General features: G+C 49.2%; 8 protein-coding genes across 8 annotated transcripts; 5 read left to right on the top strand and 3 right to left on the bottom strand.

Annotated features, from left to right (window-relative positions):
• Window positions 1-266: 266 nt before the first annotated feature.
• Window positions 267-2,257, top strand: GUITHDRAFT_112397 (hypothetical protein; the record flags this gene model as incomplete). The annotated part of the gene is made up of 13 exons (XM_005828613.1): window positions 267-269; window positions 314-363; window positions 411-450; window positions 496-682; window positions 726-780; window positions 952-1,066; window positions 1,113-1,153; window positions 1,203-1,260; window positions 1,311-1,410; window positions 1,461-1,609; window positions 1,744-1,800; window positions 1,967-2,049; window positions 2,098-2,257. The coding sequence occupies 13 exons, from the start codon at window positions 267-269 to the stop codon at window positions 2,255-2,257; spliced, it is 1,098 nt and encodes a 365-aa protein (XP_005828670.1).
• A 110-nt stretch (window positions 2,258-2,367) lies between these two features.
• Window positions 2,368-4,037, bottom strand: GUITHDRAFT_141923 (monooxygenase, FAD-binding protein; the record flags this gene model as incomplete). The annotated part of the gene is made up of 3 exons (XM_005828612.1): window positions 2,368-2,467; window positions 2,511-2,566; window positions 2,607-4,037. The coding sequence occupies 3 exons, from the start codon at window positions 4,035-4,037 to the stop codon at window positions 2,368-2,370; spliced, it is 1,587 nt and encodes a 528-aa protein (XP_005828669.1).
• A 1,515-nt stretch (window positions 4,038-5,552) lies between these two features.
• Window positions 5,553-6,384, top strand: GUITHDRAFT_74596 (hypothetical protein; the record flags this gene model as incomplete). The annotated part of the gene is made up of 3 exons (XM_005828611.1): window positions 5,553-5,975; window positions 6,027-6,152; window positions 6,199-6,384. 3 exons carry the CDS (start codon window positions 5,553-5,555, stop codon window positions 6,382-6,384), a joined length of 735 nt encoding a protein of 244 aa, XP_005828668.1.
• Window positions 6,385-6,607: 223 nt separating this feature from the next.
• Window positions 6,608-7,610, top strand: GUITHDRAFT_74585 (hypothetical protein; the record flags this gene model as incomplete). The annotated part of the gene is made up of 9 exons (XM_005828610.1): window positions 6,608-6,736; window positions 6,786-6,821; window positions 6,866-6,948; window positions 7,005-7,056; window positions 7,109-7,150; window positions 7,197-7,268; window positions 7,323-7,399; window positions 7,448-7,487; window positions 7,545-7,610. The coding sequence occupies 9 exons, from the start codon at window positions 6,608-6,610 to the stop codon at window positions 7,608-7,610; spliced, it is 597 nt and encodes a 198-aa protein (XP_005828667.1).
• A 339-nt stretch (window positions 7,611-7,949) lies between these two features.
• Window positions 7,950-11,075, bottom strand: GUITHDRAFT_141921 (hypothetical protein; the record flags this gene model as incomplete). The annotated part of the gene is made up of 14 exons (XM_005828609.1): window positions 7,950-7,991; window positions 8,053-8,115; window positions 8,183-8,223; window positions 8,266-8,377; window positions 8,423-8,500; window positions 8,657-8,717; window positions 8,970-9,024; window positions 9,086-9,149; window positions 9,192-9,257; window positions 9,364-9,402; window positions 9,448-9,506; window positions 9,711-9,769; window positions 9,816-10,160; window positions 10,225-11,075. The coding sequence occupies 14 exons, from the start codon at window positions 11,073-11,075 to the stop codon at window positions 7,950-7,952; spliced, it is 1,935 nt and encodes a 644-aa protein (XP_005828666.1).
• Window positions 11,076-11,691: 616 nt separating this feature from the next.
• GUITHDRAFT_112393 (hypothetical protein) lies at window positions 11,692-12,625 on the top strand (the record flags this gene model as incomplete). Its single annotated transcript, XM_005828608.1, has 6 exons — window positions 11,692-11,934; window positions 11,979-12,158; window positions 12,200-12,282; window positions 12,328-12,382; window positions 12,441-12,547; window positions 12,595-12,625. 6 exons carry the CDS (start codon window positions 11,692-11,694, stop codon window positions 12,623-12,625), a joined length of 699 nt encoding a protein of 232 aa, XP_005828665.1.
• Window positions 12,626-12,785: 160 nt separating this feature from the next.
• Window positions 12,786-14,355, bottom strand: GUITHDRAFT_112392 (hypothetical protein; the record flags this gene model as incomplete). The annotated part of the gene is made up of 6 exons (XM_005828607.1): window positions 12,786-13,076; window positions 13,125-13,267; window positions 13,309-13,378; window positions 13,428-13,988; window positions 14,036-14,141; window positions 14,192-14,355. The coding sequence occupies 6 exons, from the start codon at window positions 14,353-14,355 to the stop codon at window positions 12,786-12,788; spliced, it is 1,335 nt and encodes a 444-aa protein (XP_005828664.1).
• A 1,708-nt stretch (window positions 14,356-16,063) lies between these two features.
• GUITHDRAFT_112391 (hypothetical protein) lies at window positions 16,064-19,472 on the top strand (the record flags this gene model as incomplete). Its single annotated transcript, XM_005828606.1, has 10 exons — window positions 16,064-16,294; window positions 16,344-16,567; window positions 16,743-16,780; window positions 16,943-16,998; window positions 17,047-17,325; window positions 17,376-17,477; window positions 17,529-17,735; window positions 17,785-19,079; window positions 19,126-19,353; window positions 19,397-19,472. The coding sequence occupies 10 exons, from the start codon at window positions 16,064-16,066 to the stop codon at window positions 19,470-19,472; spliced, it is 2,736 nt and encodes a 911-aa protein (XP_005828663.1).
• Between the last annotated feature and the right edge of the window lie 2,532 nt (window positions 19,473-22,004).

Raw genomic sequence — 22,004 nt, 5'->3', positions numbered from 1 at the left:
ACCTATCATTACATTCATTTTCATCCTCAACCTTTTCCTCATTTTCTTTCAATAAAGACTTTCTCCACTCTCTTGCCACACGAAGGTTGGTTTGATGGTGTTGTTTCTTGACAGCTGATAGAGTTTCTTCGGCATTGAATTCGAAAGTGCTGACGCAGGCACGTAACAAAATTGCTGTTACCCCACTAACGAAGGTTGGACAGTTAGCGGATGAAAGCAAGTGGAAGAAGATAGAACAACCGGTCAAGTTACGATTGCTTCTCGCAATGGTTCGAACGCTCAAGTATTGCTGCTTCACATGACATGCTGTCAGACCGGTGCAAGAAAAGGAGAGGACTTGCAGCAGCTTGAAGATGCATTCAAGTCAGCTAAATGTCCATCACGTGTTATATGTAAATCCTATCGTGCAGGGCTGTATTGCACTGTGCGGCCAAAGACGATGACGATTGGGTATATGAGCAGCAGAGATCAGACGCGCATGCTGAAAGTGAGCAGGTGAAGCTCACGGGTACGCTGATGAGCGACATAGTCTCAGCCAATAGGATTCGGTTGGACAAGAAACAGATGGACGATATCGGCACCTCTCTTTCGAACATGTTGAGCACATCGGAGGCAAAGAACAGCTTGAAGGGGATCACCTCGTTGCAAAAACGATTCCTCAGCATCGATAATCGTGCTCTTGGTATCAACTCTTGATTTGTTCCTTGAACTCACGTTGTTGTCAGACCTGAGCGATGAGAACTGGAAAGTCTCTTGCATAGACACTTCTCATTGTTTGAGGTGAGGACTGCAATGCTGATCAGGTCGAACCATGACGAACTGCGAAGACCCGAAAATTTTCATGAAAGATTCAAGAAGAGGGGGCTTTTTGACATCAAACCACAAACCAAAGATGAGATGTAAATCGTGTGTTGCAAAGAAACCTTCGTATTTTTGAAACAGGTCGTTTAGGAAAGATCGCGAGGCAAGAGAGCACAGTTTCAGCGTGAGTGGGCAAAATGCGGCGTTTCCAAAGGCAATAACGCCGAGACCTCGGACTGAAGCAAACTGGTGGGAAGGAACACAGGTTTGAGGAACAGTACCCCTGAAGTCTACATCTCACTGCCCCGCAGCGAACTACTTCAGTTGGCATCCCCCGCCACACTGATATTTTGTGCTGCCTTGAAACATGTCTGATCGCCTTGTGATGTGTATGAGTGCAGGCAAGTCCTCGTGGAAGAAGTCGATGAAGAAAACGACAAGACAACCGATGAGGCTCAAGTATGTGAATGCTCTTTCGACGAGGCTCGCGACTGAGTCTTTTGTGGAAGGCTCCTTCAGGCAAGCGATCTAGGGGCAAGAAAAATCAAAACGAGGAGGAGGGAGGGAAGCAAAAGAAGCACAGAGTGAATGATGCAGCAAGTGCCGGTGGTGAGCTAATGCAAACACCCTTGGTCTTGTGTTTGACGAGATACACTTAGCGGAGCAAGCTCTTGCCAAAGAAGGTCATGTCTGGAGGAGGAATAAGAGGATGAGGGAGAGGAAATCTGAGAGGATCGCAGCAGAAGATAGCGGATCAGCTTCTAAGCCTGAGAGCTTTTCTGACGCCCCTGCGAGTAGCTCATTGCATGTGAGACAACGCAGCATACTAATTAGTGCTCCAGCTGATAATCCTCCTGCTGCTCCTCCGGGAGAGAGCGTAGCGCTATGGAAGAAACAAGTACATGAATCGCATGATATGCAAAACGTCTAACAGAAATCCAGCTCAAAACTGTCCCTGGCCTGATCGAGCTCGTCGAAACCTCTCGACACTTGAACGAGGTGACGGCATTTGAACTGCAGCGTAGAATATTAGCAGAGGGCGCGAACTTGCGAATGATCTTTTTGCATTTGATGATGAGGAGAGGGAGAAGGAGCTGGAGGATTCAGGGCTGGGAAGACGAGGAGTGGAGATGGAAGATTCTTCTGACAGGCGGACCTATGTCAGGGGGCTAAGCGTGCGATCATTGATTTCATCCGCGGCGTGCGAGTCAATCCGTTCCCTGATCAGCCGCCGCTTCTCAGCTTTACGTGAGAGATTCGCCTCGCTTACTCGAGCACAAAATCATGATGGAGCAGGCTGCGATCGGAGAGGCTGGATGGAAAGATTGAGAGCATCTTGCTGGAGATCAACTATGATACTGGAAGTTGGAAGGAATTTGCTAGTGCGTCAGCGTCTGCTATTCTTATTGGCTTTGTAGGTTCACCGAAACTCCTCCGAGGACAACGCATGAAGTAGTTCAAAGGTAGACATTCATTACTGTGATATCAGTCTTCTGATCTCGTCTCGTGCCAGCAAGAGCTCTTCTTCTGTAATCGCTGTTCTTTTAGCAAGTCCCTTGTAAAGCATCAAGTCACTTCATTCACATGCCATTCCATCCAAGTAACCTCTGGATCGTTTTCGAACCCTTCTGCAGCAAGAGCAGCACTCGCCCTCACGCAATTAGTCCTGTACAGCTCCGTCAGCTCTATCATTTCAGAATTCATCTCACTTGGCGCAAGCGGCAGGCGAATGCAAAACCCTGGCAGCATCGCGAGAGGCGACGACCTGTGACGAGTGAGGCGAAGGCCGAGCAGCAGATGCTGACCTTCTTCCTGCTCCTCTGCATCATCTCTTCCTCATAGGAGCCCAATGCGTCCGACAAGCACATGGAGGCCCTCCCACAACCCTTCAAGTAGTCGTGCAGGTCTCGTTTCCCACAGCCTTCTCCGTTTCCATCTCCCTCCCTCTTTCCGGCCCAGTCGCTCAGAGACAAGAAGCGAGCCAAGCTGACAGCGTCAAGAAGAGCTTGGTTGGCCCCCTGACCTTTGAAGGGTGACATGGGATGAGCTGCATCTCCGAGCAGGGTGACCCTCGAACGACGATCTCGGAGCTGGCGCAGCGTGTGCTGGAGGAGGCGGAGATCCGCGTCGAAGGCTGGGTAACCCGTCAACCCCTCGAGCTTCGTGCTCTCAATCAGCTCTGGTATTGGCCTATGCCAGTCTTTACAGCGCTCCAGCGCCATGCGCTTCAAGCTGGAAGGAGACAAGTCTGTGGGCTCTGAGCCGTCGGAACTTTGGGGGTATGGGAACGAGAGCTGCCACATAGTCTCATAAGGATTTCCTTCACAGAAAGGCATAACGTAGATGCGAGTCTCTCCATTCAAGGTTTGAAAGACTCTTTGCTTCAAGAGAGGGTGATGTACGTTGGTAATGCCCAAGATTACTATCACCTTCAATGGCATCAGATAGTGCTGAGAAGCTTTGTCTTCAAAATCTCTCACTGAGATGCATCTCGCTGGGGGGGTGCTAATGAGATCATCTCGCGGATGAGACGAGAGGATGTCTGCGAGTTCGTCAATGCGTGTGTTGTCATTGTTAGACTTGTCCAGGAATTCTTGTAGTATCTGCATCTTAACACCTGAATATATTCCATCAGCTGCCACCAAGATTGAAACGCGATCAGAAGGGACATCATTGCCGAAATGAATAATGACGTCTCCCTGGGTTGAATCCTCTTCGAACCTCACGAATTGATGCCCCCACTTCACAACCCCAGCAGGCAACTGAGCGAACAACTCAGCGCGAAGTTGTTGACGAGGAATATGTACATTGTAAATGGTTTCTGCATTCATCCTTCCCGTGCCCGCACAAACCGTACACGTTGTCTTGGGCTTCCCTGCCTTAGCGTCCTTGTTTTTCTGCGGCTTCCACGTCGTGCCCTTGCATTTCCAACAAAGCTCTTCTTTCCTGCTCCCTTCCGCGCTCCGCCATTGTCGCCCATACCATCCGATGACTTCTCCGTCTGGTAGGAGAGAGTAGTGGCAGATTGAGCTAATGCCTTTCATTGTGATCCCGAGCTCCTTGAGGGCTTTGCCCCCTTGCTGCATGGTAAGCCCATAGCCTTGACTTCTCGACTCCATTGCCGCATCTCTCTCATACACAGAGACGTCGATCCCCTTCCGTACTAGAGCAGCAGCAAGCGCCATTCCGCCAATTCCTCCTCCGATCACCCCAACTTTCTTGATCTGGTTGCTCATTTCCAAGAACCTGGCCAAGAAAACCGAATCATTTCATGTTGCTTCCACATGCCAGAACTTCCTTCTCTTCATCAACAATCAGATAGTTCCCTTCAATCTTCAGATGTGTCCACATGCTGTGACCTTCTCAAAATTATATTTGCTCAACGCTAACTTCTCCTCTCAATCCCCTCTCGCAAAGACCTCCATACAATCTTACTGTCATCGTTTTGTTTTAGTTCCCCGTTCATCATCTTCACATCTCATCTTTCATTTCTCAGTCCTCATATCTTTTCTTTCTACGCTTCTCGACCCTTGTTCGGCTTCTCCCCAGCTCTTCCCTCATCTTCGTCTGCCCTACTCAACACCTGGCCATGGTTGGGTCCCATCGCATAGAGCTCGAGCTCACCTCAGCTCGCTATTGTTGTACAATTTGAGGCAGTAAAATATGCACAAGTCCAAGTAGGGCCAAAGTATCCTGAAGGAACTGAGATATATCATCGGAGATACTCGTGAGCGAAAGTTCAGACCCACCACCCCTACCAGGTCTTTATATGTGGTCAGCAAAAAAAAAGAAAATTTCACAGATTGATAATTTGCAACAAAAAGTTGAATTTCTTTATTCTTTGTCTCACAATTTTGAAATTTACTTTATAATGAAATAAATAGTGTGAAAAAAAGGGGACCCACGAAAATAATCGTTGGCAAGGAAATCATGAGATACACCCCCCTCATACGTCATCTACTACCCCACCCCAGAAATCCTTGTCGGACCTATAAGTGTTCCAGGAAAACCACCCCGTCATGGCTCAGAAAGACCCCACCCATGAGTCTGCACAAGGTTTGTATTACAGTACCCCTCCTTCACAGTATTTGATACCCCCCTTTCCATACACTCTCACCCTCACTCCTACCCACCCCCCACTACGATCTCGATCCTTTTACACCCTTACACCATGCCGCGAAAGCGCCGAACGGGATCTCATGCTGTTTGTCATGACGTTTGGCGAGTTATGCTTCATCATCTGAATCCTCTCTCTCCTCGTTCTCCTTTTTGGTCTCTATCCTTCCCCATTCCCTCACTCCTTTCTTCTCTTTCTCCTTCCCTTCCACTTCTTTGGTGCGCTTTCTTCTGACCATCCTAATCCAATTCATAAACCTCGCTGATCTGCATGCCTCTACGTCTATCACTGTTTCTTTTCCTCATCATGTTTCTATTCTTCCCGTTTGGATCTTGATGTTTCTATTTCTTCTCGTTCGGATCTTCTCTCACATGTGTCTGATCCCCCTGCTTGTGATCCATGGCTCCGTCCAACTCTCTCAAACCATCCGGGCTGTTGCTTCCGAATCTCATGTTGTTTCCTTCTCTTTCATCATCTTCAACTCGATTGTCGTTGCCACTGTTTTATTATCGCGTTAGATCGCTGTGTGCGTATCTCCGATGCACCAGCTTTTCTACTATCGCAATCACTAGGCTTACAAGCAGCATCTCCTTGTCCTCACGTTTGTGTAGGTTGCTTCACGATCTCTTGTATCATGTTCATGGTTCAAGGTCGTACGCTTCTGGCCCTTCAGGCTGCACTGGTCCTGCTTGTTTCGCCCTGCTTTTGCTTCGCTCCGTCTTGTTTGAAGCTTCGTTCACACGGAACGATGAGCCCCTTGAGGTCAGCAAGACCATCGATCTTGATGTCTGCCAAGCCTCAGGACACCTTGGAAGCTAAACTTTCGAGCATCTCCAACATGATCTTCTCTGGCATTCTTGGAGCCTCGTTGATTCTTTCCCCGGGCATGGTTACGCCAGATTCCCCTGTGTCCTATGGAGGCACAGCTTATGCGCAAGGAGCCACGTCGTCCAAGGTCACTCGTGGAGCCCCTTCAGTTGATGCCAACAAGGACCCGGAGTCTATCCTCCGACTTTCACTTCCTATCAATCCAAAGAATCCCATCCGAGAAGCGCAGGTAGGATAGTTCTTGTCTCGCGTTCAGGTCTACGACCTTATTTCTGGACAGGCTGAACTCGAGATGAAGATGGACAAAGCTTTCCGAGAGATCAGGGGCGAGAGGTGGAGCAAGATTCTTGGATACTCTAGGAAGGCCCTGAATGTCGTCACGACCAAATCTGATGCCATTCTGAAGGTTGACGAACAATTATTCTCATTGCGTTGCCGTTAATTCCATTCAGGACGTTTCTTCTGATCGTCAAGCTGAGGGCAAGGCGTTGCTTGATGAAGTAAAGAGCAGCTTGGAAAATGTCGTCAAAAGCGTGGAAACACAAGATGTTGCAGTTGTTGAGAAAGCAAAACGAGCGGCCCTTGACAAGATTGGATTGCTGGAGCAGCTTATGATCAAGGACTTTCCTTATCAGTGAGGACTACGCTTCGCTCCCTAAACGGCATAACCTTGTCTCAGGATTCCGAAAGAATATGCCAAGCTTCCTCAGCTCAAGGTAACAAGTGCGAGGCTGAATATATACTGTCTTGTCGGGGTCTCGGCGTTCACCATCTCGTTTAGGGAAGAGCCGTAGTGGAGATGACAGTCAAGAAAGCAGCTGACGGTGCCAAGTTTGATGTCGATGGTGGGGCTTCGCTTCTATGAATTTCAGTGAGCTCGTTAATGACTTCTTGGTTGTTGTTACAGGAACGGTTTACGACCAAGCAGTGTTTCGAGTTGTTTGCGATGGTTACACTGCTCCTATCAACGCTGGGGCCTTTGTGGATCTGGTGAATCTGTACAAACATGAACCCATATTTCAATTGACATATTAAGTAGGTAAACAGAGGATTTTATAACGGAATGTCTATCCAGGTATGTTGTCAGTTTTGGTTGTGTTCACTTCTAATTGCCTACAGCGCTCCGATGGTTTTGTTGTTCAAACTGGCGATCCTGAGCCGGAGAACACTGAGGGCGTGCATGGTTTTAAGAACTCCGACGGGTAGCGGAGGAAGAGAGGTGGTGTTGTGCGGCTCACAGGATGGATAGATCCGTAAGAACGCTGCCGCTTGAGGTGTTCGCTGAAGGAGACAAGGAGCCAACCTACGAGGTACCTCGTGATCCTTGCAATCAACACGGCAAGCTGACAAAGGAGGATGCAGACAACTCTTGAGGATGACGGCCGCCCTCTAGCTCAGCCCAAGGTGAGGAAACAAGGTGCATGCAGGATAATTTCTGATCGTCTTGCAGTTGCCCTTCTCTGTCTACGGCACCCTAGCCATGGCAAGATCCGAAGATAATGCCAACGATGCGTCTACGCAAGTATGCTGTGTGCCTTCATCTGAGCAGCGAGATGACGAGTTCCGATTACGCCAGTTCTTCTTCCTGCTCTTCGATCCTGAATTGACCACCGCTGGGAGAAATCTGATGGACGGCAGGTTCAGCACTTTCGGGTGAGGTATTATGCCACGAGCTTCAAGTCGGACTGATTCAGAGGGCAGTTACGTTGTGGAAGGAAACCGCCTTCTCTCAAATGTCGAGGTAAATTCACAAGTGACACCCGCTATGGTTTGATTGACGTTGAAAATTTATTTACAGGTCGGCGACAAGATTATTTCAGCCAAGGTTGTTTCCGGTATCGACAACCTGGTAGTCCCTAAGTAAGGAAAAAGTGTGATATGGTTGAGATACTGTAAAATCTGCCATGTGCTGCTATCTCATAACTTTGTCGTGTGTCCGACAAAATTTGTCACATGCCAGAAGCTCTGCATAGACTAGTTACCCAAGTCTTACCCGATAGAAGCGCAACAGAAGCGTTGGAATAGGAGGGAGCAGGGAAGGGAGGGAGCAGGTAAGGGAGGGAGCAGGTAAGGGAGGGAGCAGGCAGAAGTCGCAGGCATGCCTTGATCATCTCGTGGACGATTGAGTCAGGCAGTTCGCCCATGAGGCGTTTCCAGCTGTAAAGTCCTATCAGGAAAGGCACAGGAACAGGCGTCATCGACTTCACCGTCTGCGCAGGTTCAGTGCAAGGTCGAGGATGGTGACCTGAAGGAGCAAGATCAGCTTCAGCTGCCTCTCCTTGCTCGCGCTTGCTCGCTCTTTCTACCTCCTTGGAGGGATCCGACGTGTCACGTCGGAGCCCGCGGCCCATCTGCTGAGCAAAGACAATCTGCCGCGCGCAAGTGCAAGCGAGTAAGTGCAAGAGCAAGACGCGTCGCAAGCTCGCACGCCCTCACCTCACTGTCTGTCACTCTTGCGAGCACAACGAAGTCAACGCCTGCTACCCGTGAGGAGGAAGCGCGAGAGAGTCAGCACGTACCTGGACAGTCGTATCCCTCATTGAGCATCGAGATTGTCACGAGAGCATGTGCCATCCCCGCTGCTGGACGAGACGCAAACTTGGCGACATTGCGCTCGGCTCGCCCGCCTTGCTGCTGGCAGATGAGCAGGGAGCTAGCCGGGGCCTCACGCTTAACCTTGTAATGTGCGGACATCGCGAGATGTCGGAGGCCCCCGGCATCGTGACTCTCCGATCGGTTGAGCAGACGCGACACCTGGTGGGCTTGTAGTTGAGCACCAGCTTGGGAGAATCGCTAGAACCTCGTCGGCATCGAAGGTAGACTGAACAAAGATGAGCATCCGCCTCTTAGGACTCAGACAAGCCGCCTCGACTACTCGTCAGCTACAGCCCAGCTGAGCAACAAGGAAACCTCGCGAGCAGTCTGATAGGCGAAGATGGTGCGCACGATGTTGTCAGGAGTGAGCGACCGTCTGCTGATGGATATGTGAGGAATAAGAAGAAGAAGCGAGGAACATGAGAGCCGAGACGGGCAGCAGTGGGTCAAGCACTAGAAACGACAGAAGAACGGAGGCAATGATAGGAAGGAGATAGGATTGGGGGAGGGAGGTTGCTACCACTGCTCGGTTGAGCCCATGCCCATCAATGTAAGGCTCGTTTCCATGTCTCGAACAAATCTCCTCACATTCCCGTGCTGAACGAACATGTCCTGCTCGTAGCGTCACCGATGCCTCGCCAATGTCAAAGGGTCAACGTGCAGCTGGGCATAAGTCTTGGCATCTACACCAACATGAAAACGAGAATCTGACAGAAATGAAATGTGGGACAGATTTGCGTCTACCTGCTCCGTTGTGTAACGTCGGGAGAGCTTCGAGGTATTCAACTGAAGGGAAAAACCCGAGAGACTGCCATATGTGAGAACCGTCAGATGACAGGTGTGCAACAACCTTGGCAGAGATCCAAGAGAAGTCAATGTAGAGGACCCCCTTAAAAAGTTTCTTGAGATCTTCACCCTGAACATTTTTTAACATAAATCACTCGTTGATTGCTATGATTCAACAATGTGTATGACATGTACAAGACAGTAAATGTGATACAACTCGAGAGAGTCGGAGACACCTGAGGGTCAGATCGATGACGCAAAGTTGCCGTCATTCCCTGACACACGTGTAAGAGAAAACAAGGACGCGTCAAAGGGCCCACCAGGCAGTAAGTCAAGTTGGACGACTGCCGAATGGTCTCAAAGATCTTGAGATAAGATTCTGCCAGGAGGTGATGACACTCGTCGAAGCAAACGTGCGTCACGCGCGCGACTATCTGTGCCAACAGCCGTCAGGGCAGCGTCAGGTCGAGGGAGGAACTACGGATGAAGGAAGACGATCAAACGACTGGAAGAGGCAGAAGATGAAGAGAACATGATTGAACGTCTGAGAGCTCGTGAGAATTCAATCCTGCAAGGCACCAACCAACTTCTTCGGGGAGCTGCCCCTTGCCAAGATGTTCGCTGACGTTCAAGAAACTCGCCCTTCAAACAAGCGGGTGAGATCAGAATCGATCTTCTCTGTTACAACCTGTCATAGCCCAAAGAGACGAAGTGACGTTGAAACTTCTCATACGCGGCGTCTCGGATCGCTCTCGTGTGCACGAGAAACAGAAAGGTGAAATGCTTGCAGAGGGGCATCGCCCTCCTCCCCTTCAAGTCGATCAGTCTGCTTCCTCCTTCGCTCTTCGATCGCTTGCTACAAGTCAACTTCATCCCTCCCCTCGTGTCTGGGAGAAAATGTCCGCCAGCTCTCCTCTTGCCCCGTTGCTCTCCTTCCCGGTTATCCTTTAGCTCCTCCCAAACTTTTCCCTCCTGGAGCGACAGGAGCCAATCAATGGCTGCGTGCGGATCGTGATCGCGCACTTGCAGAGCTCTGCAGAAACACGTCACAAAACGACTGCGCTAGGCCAAGAGGGCAGCAAGAGCAGAGCAATCACCTTCGACAGGATACCTCAGGGAAACCCAGCGGAAGGATGAGCTCGAGATGCTCCTGCTTCACGGGTATCTCTCTGTCGACCTCTGTCACAACACGCCATGGAAGCACTGCATCACTTCCACGCTCCTCAAAGGCTCCCTCCTCATCCGCTCTCAGCCCATCTTGATGCGCTTCCTCGTGGCCTTGTTGAAACCTAACGTCTTCGTCTTGCTCCCCTCCCTCTCCTTGCTCCGCTTCTCTTCTCTTCAGTTGCCTTTCGATGTCGAGGATGCAAAAAATCGTCTTGCCCAGCGCTGTCGCCATGACTAGCAGCCCGACCTGATGGCTCAGGTGGCCCCGCACCTGCTCCACGTGCTGCAGCAGAGCTACCTGGAAGGGACTTGGTGAGAACCTCTCGTTCTTCATAGGAGGAAACGCCGTGTCTAGGTCTGACGTCACAAGCATTGTGCAGCTGAATGGAGGAGATGAAGGCTCTGCAGGCGCATGAGCGTCTTGCTTTTCATCGCCGTCAGCTGCGCGAGCTTCCTCTTCCTGGGAGTCTGGAATGACGTCCTGATCCTGCTCCTGCTTCTGCTCCTGTTCCTGCTGACGCTCCTGCTCCTTCTCCTGCTTGTCCTCCTCTTCCTCGGAATCAGGAATGATGTCTAGTTCTTGATGAGACTCTGATTCCGAAGCGAGTTTCGGCTCTGCGCCCTCTGCCGTTCCTCTTTCGTTCTCGTCTTCATGCAAGCGCTCTTTCCCGGCTGCTTGTTTCTTTCCTTCCATTCGATCCAAAAGATCTTCAAGCTCCTCGTCGTCGATGCAACCATCGCCGTTTGCATTGAAGATGTCGACAAAGCTTTCAAGCCTCATTGTGTTCGCTACATCATTCTCGTCCTCGTCATCCAGTCTGTTAGACTTCTTGTCTTCATTCGTTTTCTTCGCGATTTCTCGTCATCACGGCATCATGAAACTCCAGTCGTCATGTCACCGCATCTTTGAGTCACAGCTGACTTCATCCTCTTCTTCTCCCCTCCCTCTTCTCCTCTCCTCTTCTTCTCTCCTCCCTCTTCTCTCTCCTCTTCTTCTCTCCTCCCTCTACTCGCTCTGCATTTTCGAGTTCCTACGAGAATTTCCGCGGTTCACTGATCCCCATTCCGCCTCATTGGAAAAAATGCGGCCAATCGCGACATTGATGCTGCATGCCGCAATCCTGCTCATGACTGCCTGCTACCCTCCTGCTGCTGCTCCTGCTGCTCCTGCTGCTCCTGCTGCTCCTGCTGCTCCTGCTGCTCCTGCTGCTCCTGCTGCTCCTGCTGCTCCTGCTGCTCCTACTTCCACATCGTGCCTCCGTCTCTTCCTCCGCCTGCAAGGGGGTCGAGCGACGAGATCAGAGCGCAGAAAGTACTTCCCAAGGAAGAAACGGAGGATCAGAGAAGGGGAGGAAGAGGAGCTGACGTTTGACAATCTTCGAAATGGGTCGCAAGGAATGATCTTCTCAGTCAACCCGCGACGTCGAGGATGGCAGGACGTTGGGTACAAGCATGTAGCATTGCTCTTCGACCACTTTAGGTTGGATCAGAAGGAACCCGAGACCCCAATCCGTCAGGAGCTTGACGGGAAGAGACGACTGAGTGACATCATCAAGGAGGAGATCGATGACCTAGAAGATGAGCACCTCTATCCCCAGTCAAAGAAGAAAACTCACTCATTCACAGAAGTGAAAGGACTGGTTTGCTGTGCCCCTATCCTCGACCTATGTGATCGATATTTTAGGTATTCGTTCGGTGGATTGATCGCATAGGAGAGGACCCCAATACCTTCACAACGCGATTGTTTGAAAAGATCGTGACGAACAACATCTCGCTCGACATGTTTCATTCTTTGAAGCGCTTAATCCCTGTAGAGAACACGACTTATGCTTCTCCTGAGAAGGCAGCGAACCTTGCACTACAGGTGACCTTAGACTTGCTCGCGTGCTCATGACAGATTGACAGCTGTGTCAACCTCACTTCAATGCCACAAAACCGCTCACGTTTCGCGTCGATATTCAAGTTCGACAAAATAGCAGCGCTAACAAGTACGAAATACGTTGACTCGAGGTTTGTTCACATGCGTTGGACAGAACAAAGCTCATCCATGCCATTGCTGATACAATCAGCCACATGGGAGCTCACAAGGTAACTGAATCTCACTTATTGTGTTGCATCAAAATGCACTGATTCGTCGAAACTGAAGGTCAACCTGACTGCTCCCGATAAGATTGTGATTGTGGAAATCATACGGCAAATCTGTTGTATGTCGTGCGTCTCAGGAGAGCAATACCGCAAGAATTTCTGTTTCAGGTCAGACTTTGCGTGTTTCTCAGAGTCCCATTCACACCTTCTCTCAGTTTTGACAAGGTGCGAGAGTCTTATGAGTGAGCGAATGTCGGGGATGTGTCGGGGAAAGCAAATCGAACAGGAATGCACGATTCTTGAAATCCAGGCAAACATTGGTCATTCTTTACATTACCGAACCTTTCACGTTCTTAAATTTCGTAATCCTCTCGTCCACCGATGGAGAATTTGCTCTGCTCAGGGATCAAAATCGTGAAGTTGTATTTTGAATTTCACCTGCTTTGAAGGGTCGCCTGTCTTCCTTCTCTTTCCTCTCCGACGGTTTTGACACCTGCGTAACTCTGCTGGGCTCTTCGCTGGAATCAGAGGTATCGGAGTCTGAGTCATAGAATCGCCAGCGCTGTGACCATACGCTGTGTTGTTCCCGAGGCAACGGCTTCATGGACGGCTGCAAAGAGTTTTTGAGATGAGACACGTTTGCCAGGGATGAAGATCTCAAGTCTGCCTTGGACATGGGCAATTCGCAAACTTTCTCCTGCATAATTCGTGTCAAGATTTTCTGCAAAGCTGTCAGTTTTCAAACCGTTTGAAGCTCATAGATTTTTTTGAGGAGATCTTTACACTCTAACTCCTTCTGCCTGAGCTTCACTTGCAAGAGATCGTTTCTCTGACGTTCTTCTTCCAGTAGACGCTTCGTATTCGCCAATTCGATGTTCATGGCATGCTCTGCACAGGCGTAAGAAGCAGGCACCTTCCATCCAAGATACCTAAACCCCTGTCTCCTTGCACCTTGTTCTTCTTGACCATCTCTGACAACAACTCCAAGTCTGTTTCGGCCTGTCGCTCAGATTAAAATTGAAACACACGCATTGCAGAGCTGCGAGACCTGTGTGTACAATTGAATATGTTCCTTCACCAGTTCCAGCGCTTGTTTCTCCCGCCTTTCTGCTGCCATAGCTTTGTCTTCTGCATCCCTGACCTTTTCCTCAAGTTCTGATATCCGTTTGTTCGCCAAATCGGACCTCAAAGAAACCCCGTTCGGCTTCCTTTGAGAGACTCTGTCGAGAGTGGCTCTCTTTGAAGTTTTGAACTTTCTCGTGGGTTTGTCAAGAGTTGAAATCGTACTTACAATGTCTCTTTTGAAGTCGCTCAAGTTTGAAACAGTATCAATGCATTCCGCATCGACTCTGTCGATTGTTCGAGATTTTGAGGCAGAGTCCGTGTCTAAGAACAAGAAGTTTGATGCTTCTGCCTCCCGGTTACTTGCCATCAACGATCCCTCGTGACCATGTACTGGATCTGGGACCGAAACGAAGAGATTGTTGCTATACATGAACTCAAGAAACGTCTTTGTGGTGAGATATTCGCTGGAAGGAGAAGCAATTGAATCGATGGACTTCAGATGTTTCCAAAGCTCCTCAATGTCTCTGGCTTCCCACCTACCCTTCTTCTCATGTGTTCAGCATGCAATGGAAATCATAATTCAAGGCGTACCTCAAGGTTTGCGCTCTGTGCCAGGGACAAGAGCATTTTGAAGACCTGTAGGCTCAAAATCTTGTCGTGCACGCCGACTGCATGCAGCCATTTCAACCAGTTCTCTCTGAGGCGAGGCAACGAGTGAGTGGCATGAGCATTCCTATTCATTTGTACCTGGTGAGGCCTCCAAGCGCGTCCATCCAGGGTACTGCATGAGAGCGCTCTAAGCTCTCTGAGCCTTTCATGGCATCTTCGTTCGAAGAATCGTCGTCATTGCGATCTCCTCGCAAGAACCTGCGCTGCCATATCCTTGTTTGAGACAGGTAAGGCGGCGCCATGTCCGAGATGAATACAAAACCTGCTGCTGTGGCCTGCCTGCTAGCTAGCTGAGCCCAGGTCCCGACTCGGAGGCGGGTCCGAGCGCCGGGCGCCGGGCCAGTGGGTCCGAGCCTCGGAGGGCTCAGGTCACCGGGTCAGGCCGGCTGGCCCCCGGTCAGCCGCTGTCCCGGCCGCTCCGTCATAACCGACGAAGCACAAGTTTGTTAGACTTGTACTGTCAACTGTGCCAAAGCCGGTCACCGTCAGATATCACATCGACCTTAGTTGTAACCGTCAAGACAGTTTTCAAGTTTGCTCAAGACCGAGTTTAATGCACACAAAAACCAGAATTGAGGAGCACATGAGAGATAGACTGTATGCTAGGATGTGAAACCCAAGCATTGGCAAGTCACTGAAGTCAGGTGACACCGTGTGATAAGACCTTACTGTAGGCTTTCTTCTACTTGAAGTTTCCGATTTTCGTCTTCCCAAGTCACAGTGGGCGAAGTTTAAGCCTTCAACGGTTCCTAACTTGTGACGGGAGTCAGCCGAATTCCCGAGTGACTCATAGTATCAGTATCGGCGCCCCGGCAAGGCGGCCCCGGCGGCCCGGCGGCCGAGGTACAGTCCGGTAAATGAAATGCTGGTATCACTACCGTTACTAGGAGAAGTTGTACGGGTTGATTTTTTGGTACCAAAAGTGAAGGGGCAATCATTTCCGATGATTTGTGTCCGGTTACTACGAGAGTTACATCTTTGGTACAAAATGATTTACTTATCTTGAATATTTCTAGATTACATGTATATTGAAATTTCAAAACAAAGAGAATTTGTTGAAATTGGATTGAAACATCCTAGGTCAAAGAAAAGCTGCGCCGAGGTCCTCGAGTGAGTTCGCTTCTTTCAAACCTGAGGCCCCCGGCCCCTACAAGCAGGGGTACTCTAGACTGGTAAAATTGGGGTACTGAAGAATAGCTTTGAAAGGTGGGGTGATACTAGGGTGTTTGAGGGGTGTGAAAATTTCGAAACGGGGTAGTACAATGGGGTACATGTTCAATGAGGGGTAGGGGTCTCACAATTCACAAAGACCTCTGGGGTAGGCATGCTTGGCAACTCGTAATCTCATCGTCATTGTCTGTGAACTGGGGGGTGGTATCGAAAAACAAAGGGGGTAGGGGTCTGATGCATGGTTGTCTGGCTGATGGGTAGTTGTTGAATAGGAGGGTAGGGGTACCGGTAGGCTTGGCGGGAAGGCATGGCGTGGTGGAGGTACGTGAAGAAGGCGATGAGATGAGATGAGGTGTGAGGACGAGAGAACAAGAAGCTGGAAGCGAAATGCTGCTGAGATACTGCACTGAGATCGTTGCACGAGGACGCGCCAATGAAGAGATCCAGTGGTAATTCAATGGCTTAGGTTACCCCCATTCGAGGTCAGTGGAAACTAGGGTATGGCCCTTGCTTTACGGCAACAAGGGAATTGAGCTACAGGGTCTGTGTGGCGAGCAACGATAGGAGCGTATAACAAAAGGACGAGAGCAAATCTGATTAGCGATGGAATTTGCACTTGCTTAGAGAGGGTTTGGCTCAGGTACAAAGCGTGCATCCGAAAGGGATATGATCGATGAGATAGAGCGAAGCCTTGGTGTCTAAATCTTGCTTTGGTTTCCAGGCTTCTGATTGATACATTGAACATGGAACATTAGCAAGATTTGAAGGACATCTAGAAGGATGAACCTGCAGTCGGGGAAGTACAACGAAGACGACGAAGGAATGCGGTTCAAGATGCAAGTTAGTTGCCCGGCGTGTGGGAGCATGATGGTCTTTCTGGTCGCACCTGGTGTAGATAGTGTGAGGATAAACTGCTCGGGATGTGCTATCCCTATCGATGCTTGTACCAAATTGCCACCAGAGAAAATTGAGTCGTTGAAACGTTCGATGACCATCAAGACCGCTGATGAGGTGATGGCTTCCTTGTGCCGCTGAGGATCTGAAGTGTGTTTCTCCATAGATTTCTGCAATGACTGAGCAACTCAGATCGAGCTCTAACCTCAATTCATGGAATCAAGCAAATTTTGGCGTCAACTCAATGCAATATCCGCCATTTCACCAGCCGACTCAAAATCAGTCTTTGTCTGCACTGAATCAGAACGCAGCTGACTTAGCAAGGACGAGTCTTTTCGATTATCATGATGTTGCGAATCGATTACAATCAATTTCGAATAGAGACCTCAGGTATATCAGCAGGGGGTGACGACATTGCACTGAAATGATCAAGTGTTTTTGCAAGTAGTAGTGTTCACAAGAATAGAAGCCGTCCCGATGTTCCAAATTCTGTTCCTCATTCAGGATCGAACACGCAGGTCTTTGATGCCTGAGTTGAGAACATGTGTGATTCCGCTTTCTACAGACTTTCCATAATAGTTTTCAATCCACAAAACCTGATCTGTACCAGGTTTGTCGTGATGACCTTACATTTCCATTAATGACTTTGTTTTTGCTCTACTGCTTCTGGAAATATTTCGATGTGGACAGGATTTGTTGCTGAAACAAGGTCTCAATTCCTATCTTTTGCTCTAAAAATCATTCATATCTGACTGGGGAAACCAGGTCGTGACCAAACAGCATCATCAAAGCTTGAAACGCCGACTGAGGCAAAGCACAAGGTTTCAATTTTCTTCACAGCATTAGAGATATATTTGATTCTTATTCAGAAATCGACCAAAAATGAGAAGCTCTCAGAGCAACTAGAGCTGTCAAAGAGATTCGCTATGGAGGCTTTTGAAAATAGTCGGATGCGCACAAACGAGAAACAGAAGAGCAAGAAGGAGGCATACCCAGATTTAAAAGCGAGGCTGATGAAGACCAATGGAACGTCTCATGCTGGAAACTCCTCTCAGACAGCGGTCGGATCAGCCCAAAATCTTACTGTTCAAGGCTCGTCAAAGGAAAATGAGTGTCCATCGCCAGTTATCACAATCGAGGACTCAGATGTAAGGCTGCTTGAACTTGATACATTCTAATCATCTTATCTTTGAAAAAGGAGGAGGACAAGGCTGTAACATCGATGGAAGCTGTTGAAGGGCTGAATCATTCGACCAAGTTTGAAATGCAGGATTATGTGGTTATTTGCCCACACCCGAAGGTATGCAGCACAAAGGTTTTATTGTGATCTTTAACCTTTACGCTCAATCAGTGCCAACAAAAAATCACTGGTAAAGTGGAAAGAGGCACGATCGGAGTGCAACGCATAACATGTCCTTATTGTGATTGCAAAATCGATTGTGTCCATGACACCAGAAGCAACAACGAAATGGAACCCAAGAAGGATCCTCGGACCAAGGAAGATCGAGCCGCTGCTCAGCAAACGCTCGTAGACATTGACTCAGGCTTGCTTGATGAGGTACTTTGCCTTCATGTGCTGTTTTCTTCTTTGACGGAATGGTGCTCAGCCACCAACGAATACAACGGCATCCTCCATCTTGGACAGCAGAATACAAGACAGAATTTCTCTGCAACCCGCTCTATCTTCTGGAATTTCAATCGAACAATATTCATCGATGGTTCAATCTCACTTGCAGAAATGCTTTCAAAGCAATTATGCTGCCGTTGCAGCAAACAAATTAATACGAGAACCCTTGCCTCCACTTCCCTCTGCTGTGCCCATGGAACAATATCTCAAGTCGGTCCTTTCAAACGTCGGGTCCTTAGATCCCAAGTCACAACCACCAGCAACAGAAACAGAATGCAAAGTGGGCGAAACCAAAGAAAACGAGACGGATGCAAATGTCCCAATGGTGATGGATTCGGAAGGGACCACTGAAAACACCTGTGCAAAGATCTCGGACAATGCCGCTGAAAAGATTGTTGAAGATACCACTCGAAAGATCTCGGAAAAGGACTCTGAAAACAATATGGAAAAGACCTCTGAAAATGTTTCTGGAGAGATTTCTGAAGTTTCGTCTCATGGGGAACAGAAAGAGGTCAAGGCAGAGACGAAGGAAACCTCAAGGGCGCAGGATGTGGAGGATGCAAACGAGTCTATGGATGTGAATTCTGTCCATGAAATCATTGAAAATGCTGTTGATATCGAGCTGGGAGATGACTTTGTGGAAAATTTGCTTGTTAGTTGGGGGATCATCAGGCGAACAGCAAATATTTTACAGCTGCCTGATTTGGACATGGAGGCATTTCTACTTGCGATACATCGATACGACAAGCAAGGAAGTCTAAAGACTTATGTAGATGACCTGCACATCTCGCTGCTGAAGGAGCTTTGTAAGGAATTCAGGCGTCCTGAACATCATGTTCGCAACATCAGTGCTTTGAATGTACATACATGGCATGAAGGTCTTCGCTTTTACATTCTATGGATGTCGAGAAATATTTATGTGGCCCTTATTGGATGCCGCAAAGATGAATGTAACGAGAAGCATGACTCAGAAGAATCGAATGTGTTTGAAAGACCAGAAGCAGATGATGCGAGAGAAAGAATGAATTCAGAGATGTCAAGTTCGGCAGAAAGATTGCAGGAGTTGGCTACTAAGTTATGGGAGCATCCATACACAGATTTGAAGCTTGATGACCGATTTGTAATCCTCCGCTTTCTGTGCGAACGACTCTTGCAAATGTATGACGTGCGAAAGGAATTGGAAGAAGAAGAAAGCCAAGGGCATCTGATGAAGATGACTCACAAGGAAGTGCTTAAGGCGATGCTGGATGAAGAAGTTTTTGTCTTCCCTGAGAGGTAGACATTCTGAATGCTGACAAGCACAACTGATGTGTGCTTACAGGAATCGTGTGATCTCAAGTCAAGTGAATGGTGTCAATGCCGTTGAGAAAGTTTCAAGGCTCGTGCGACCGCTCAAATCCCTGCTCGCCAAAGATCGTACAAAGCTTGACATCGGGACGAGACTAGAAGGTCAGGAAGTGCTCATAGTCGGTTTTGCCAATGGCGACCCCCTCCCGTCGGGAATCAAACATTGCAAGGGCATCATCACTCGCGCCTTCTTGAATGGATGGTGACTTTGCTGGGCTACCCGCGCGCTTGCTGACCAGGTTCAGGTTCGAGATCAAACGGATTGACCTCACGTCATACCCTGCGGCCCAGGCAAGCCTATGCGAAAGATTTACCCAATAGGTCACTCCATGGGTCTGATAGGCTTCGGGCGAATCGGAAAAATTCGACTTGTTGGATACTGCTTTGACCGAAGCTGATTTGAGGTGATCTGCAGCCCTCTCTGGCTAATTGCTTATGTTGGCGATGATGATGATGATGATGCTTGTGTTGGCGATGATGATGATGATGATGCTTGTGTTGGCGATGATGGTAGAGTTGAGAATATTTGAAGATACACAGATGGCTTCTGTCGCTGAAGTAGTTGAGGAGGGTTGGCTTTTGGGGATGGTTGTTGGTGCTTGTGGAGATTATGATGTTCCTTGATAGTTAGGGAAATGAGGCAATCGTTGTTGGTCGGAATGGAGATGATGTTTGGGATAGGAAACAACAAGCGATAAGCCTCGGAGAAACGAAACTCTGGCTACTGATTGAGATCGAGAGACTTGTTACACTCCTAAGCTCTCGATGGGAACCGCTTGGTGAATGTTGGTTACGTATTTGAGGCTTTGAATTGAAAAGACTTGCCAAGGTCGCGATAGGGAAGATCGAATGATATTCCGTTTGAGTGGGGACATGGACAAGGTGGTCCCGTGCTTACATTAAAAATGTTCGAGTTTGACAGAAAACTTTTCCAGGTCTTGGCTGTGAATCAAGACAACAAATGGTCTGTATATTACAAACAAGACTTTCAAAAGTTTGTTTCAGCCTTGAATCGCAATGTTCATGGCGAAAAAAACATTCTTAATACGTTGAATCGGCTTGTGGTGGTCAAGAATGAGCTGGAAAACGCAGGTGGAGAAGTGGAGAAATCATTAGAAAAGGTCAATCGCAATGCTTCAAGTTTTCGTGTCTCTTACTCGATTTCCTTGCAGCTCAAGGGCAAGAACGATCCCGATATCCTTAACGCAAAGGAGAGAAGATTGAGGAGTGGCGATTTGCACGCATTGGATTTCTTGGATGTGGATGAATCTGAAGAGACCTGCAACGTGACTGGAGAGACTCACAATCCTCGAACTCACTGGCGCTGCCCCATGACATACCTGACGATTGACCGTGATATGTATCACCAACCCGTCTCTAAGGGACGAAAGAAACAGCCTGGACATGCTGCAAAGACATGGAAGCAGCACCTCGAGGACTTTGAGCAGATCTTGAATGGAAACAGTGATGCTTTCACGAAGCTGGAGGCTGAGATCAGGGCTCGCTGCATCTTGGGAGATCGGCCGTCGTACCACAAGGGTTTCTCCGACATGATTGACTTGAGGTCACTTATCGATGCGCTTGAGGCCTGCGAGCTCGTCGTGTCGAGCGAGCACTTGACGACTTTGCTCGCGCTTGCTGGGCCCTCACCGTGCGAGGGCTACGTCTGCTTCCAAGAGTTCCTGGCGATCATGGCAGCCATCATGAGGAAAACTCCCGTCGACCTGCCGAGCGAGTTGAGCTTTCTGAGGCGGAGCTTGCTGGACCTTGAGGCTGCGATCCCCGACAAGGCAATGCCCTACTGGACCAAGGAGAAGAGATACCACTGGACCCACCTGGTCAAGTACTCCAGGTCGCTCGAGGACGTGGCGACGGCCGTGCTCTACTTAGAAGCGTTCATCGAGTCATCATGGATGAAGCAAAAGTGGAAGGCTCTTCCGAAGCGGCTCAAGGACGTGGAGGACGGTGACCTGTCAAATGCGACGGAAAAAAATGGAGGAAAGGAGCAAGATGCGGCCAAAGGACGAGGAGACGAGGCGATGGACACGTGGGAGCGTGCGAAAGAGTTAACGAGTCTGACAAGCTTTGATAGGACTGATGAGCGACCTCAAGGGAATGTCTCGTTCTCAAAGGTCCTTCGATTTCTGTTCTTCTCCTGCGTTGCACATAACTCAAGTGTCAGGAAATGAATCAGAAAGAACGGAAGGGCAAGGAGTCGATCCCGTCAAAGTCAAGGAAGACCAAGGTTCTCTGATCCCATGTGCCTTGTCACTCGATGACATCCGATGGAACCAGGATACCGACGACTCCACGAGCTCTCGACAGTCAAAGAAGAGCCAAGAGGAGGAGGAGCCTCGCGCACAAACGAAAAGAGACAAGAAGGGCAAGAAAGACAAGGCAAGAAACACCGCCTTCGACTTGCAGCCCAAGAAACGAACTCGTTCTGTTGAGACCTCGCGGTCAGTCGACTCCAGTGAGGACTTGGAGCAGCAGAAGCCGGGAAAGAAGGGAGTGCCTTCATCTGATGACAAGGCGGCAAGCAGTGAAGCTACGGCCCTGTCGAGGTCGAAGCTGCTCATGATGAACGGGTTCCAGGTCTGTTCCCTCGCTCCTCTTGATCCGATGAACCTCACGCAACTTCCGCAGAACTTTGTGCGAGCAATGAGTGTGAAGTTGAAAGTGACGCACTCAGACGGCTCATTTCATTCCAAGCTCAAGAACATCAGCAAGTTCTGGCAGTACTTGCCGGAAGAGTCGCGCAGTCGTTGGGGGGAGCAGGGGGGGAGCGGCTTGTCGAAGCAGAGCAAGTCTGACTTGACGTGCGTGTGGGTTCGGCTCTCGAGCTCCTGGTGG

This window comes from Guillardia theta (assembly GCF_000315625.1).
Source record: "Guillardia theta CCMP2712 unplaced genomic scaffold GUITHscaffold_58, whole genome shotgun sequence".
In the NCBI taxonomy this organism is placed as follows: Eukaryota; class Cryptophyceae; order Pyrenomonadales; family Geminigeraceae; genus Guillardia; species Guillardia theta.
The sequence above is the reverse complement of the archived record's forward strand: the minus strand, read 5'-3'. Positions and strand labels throughout refer to the sequence as shown.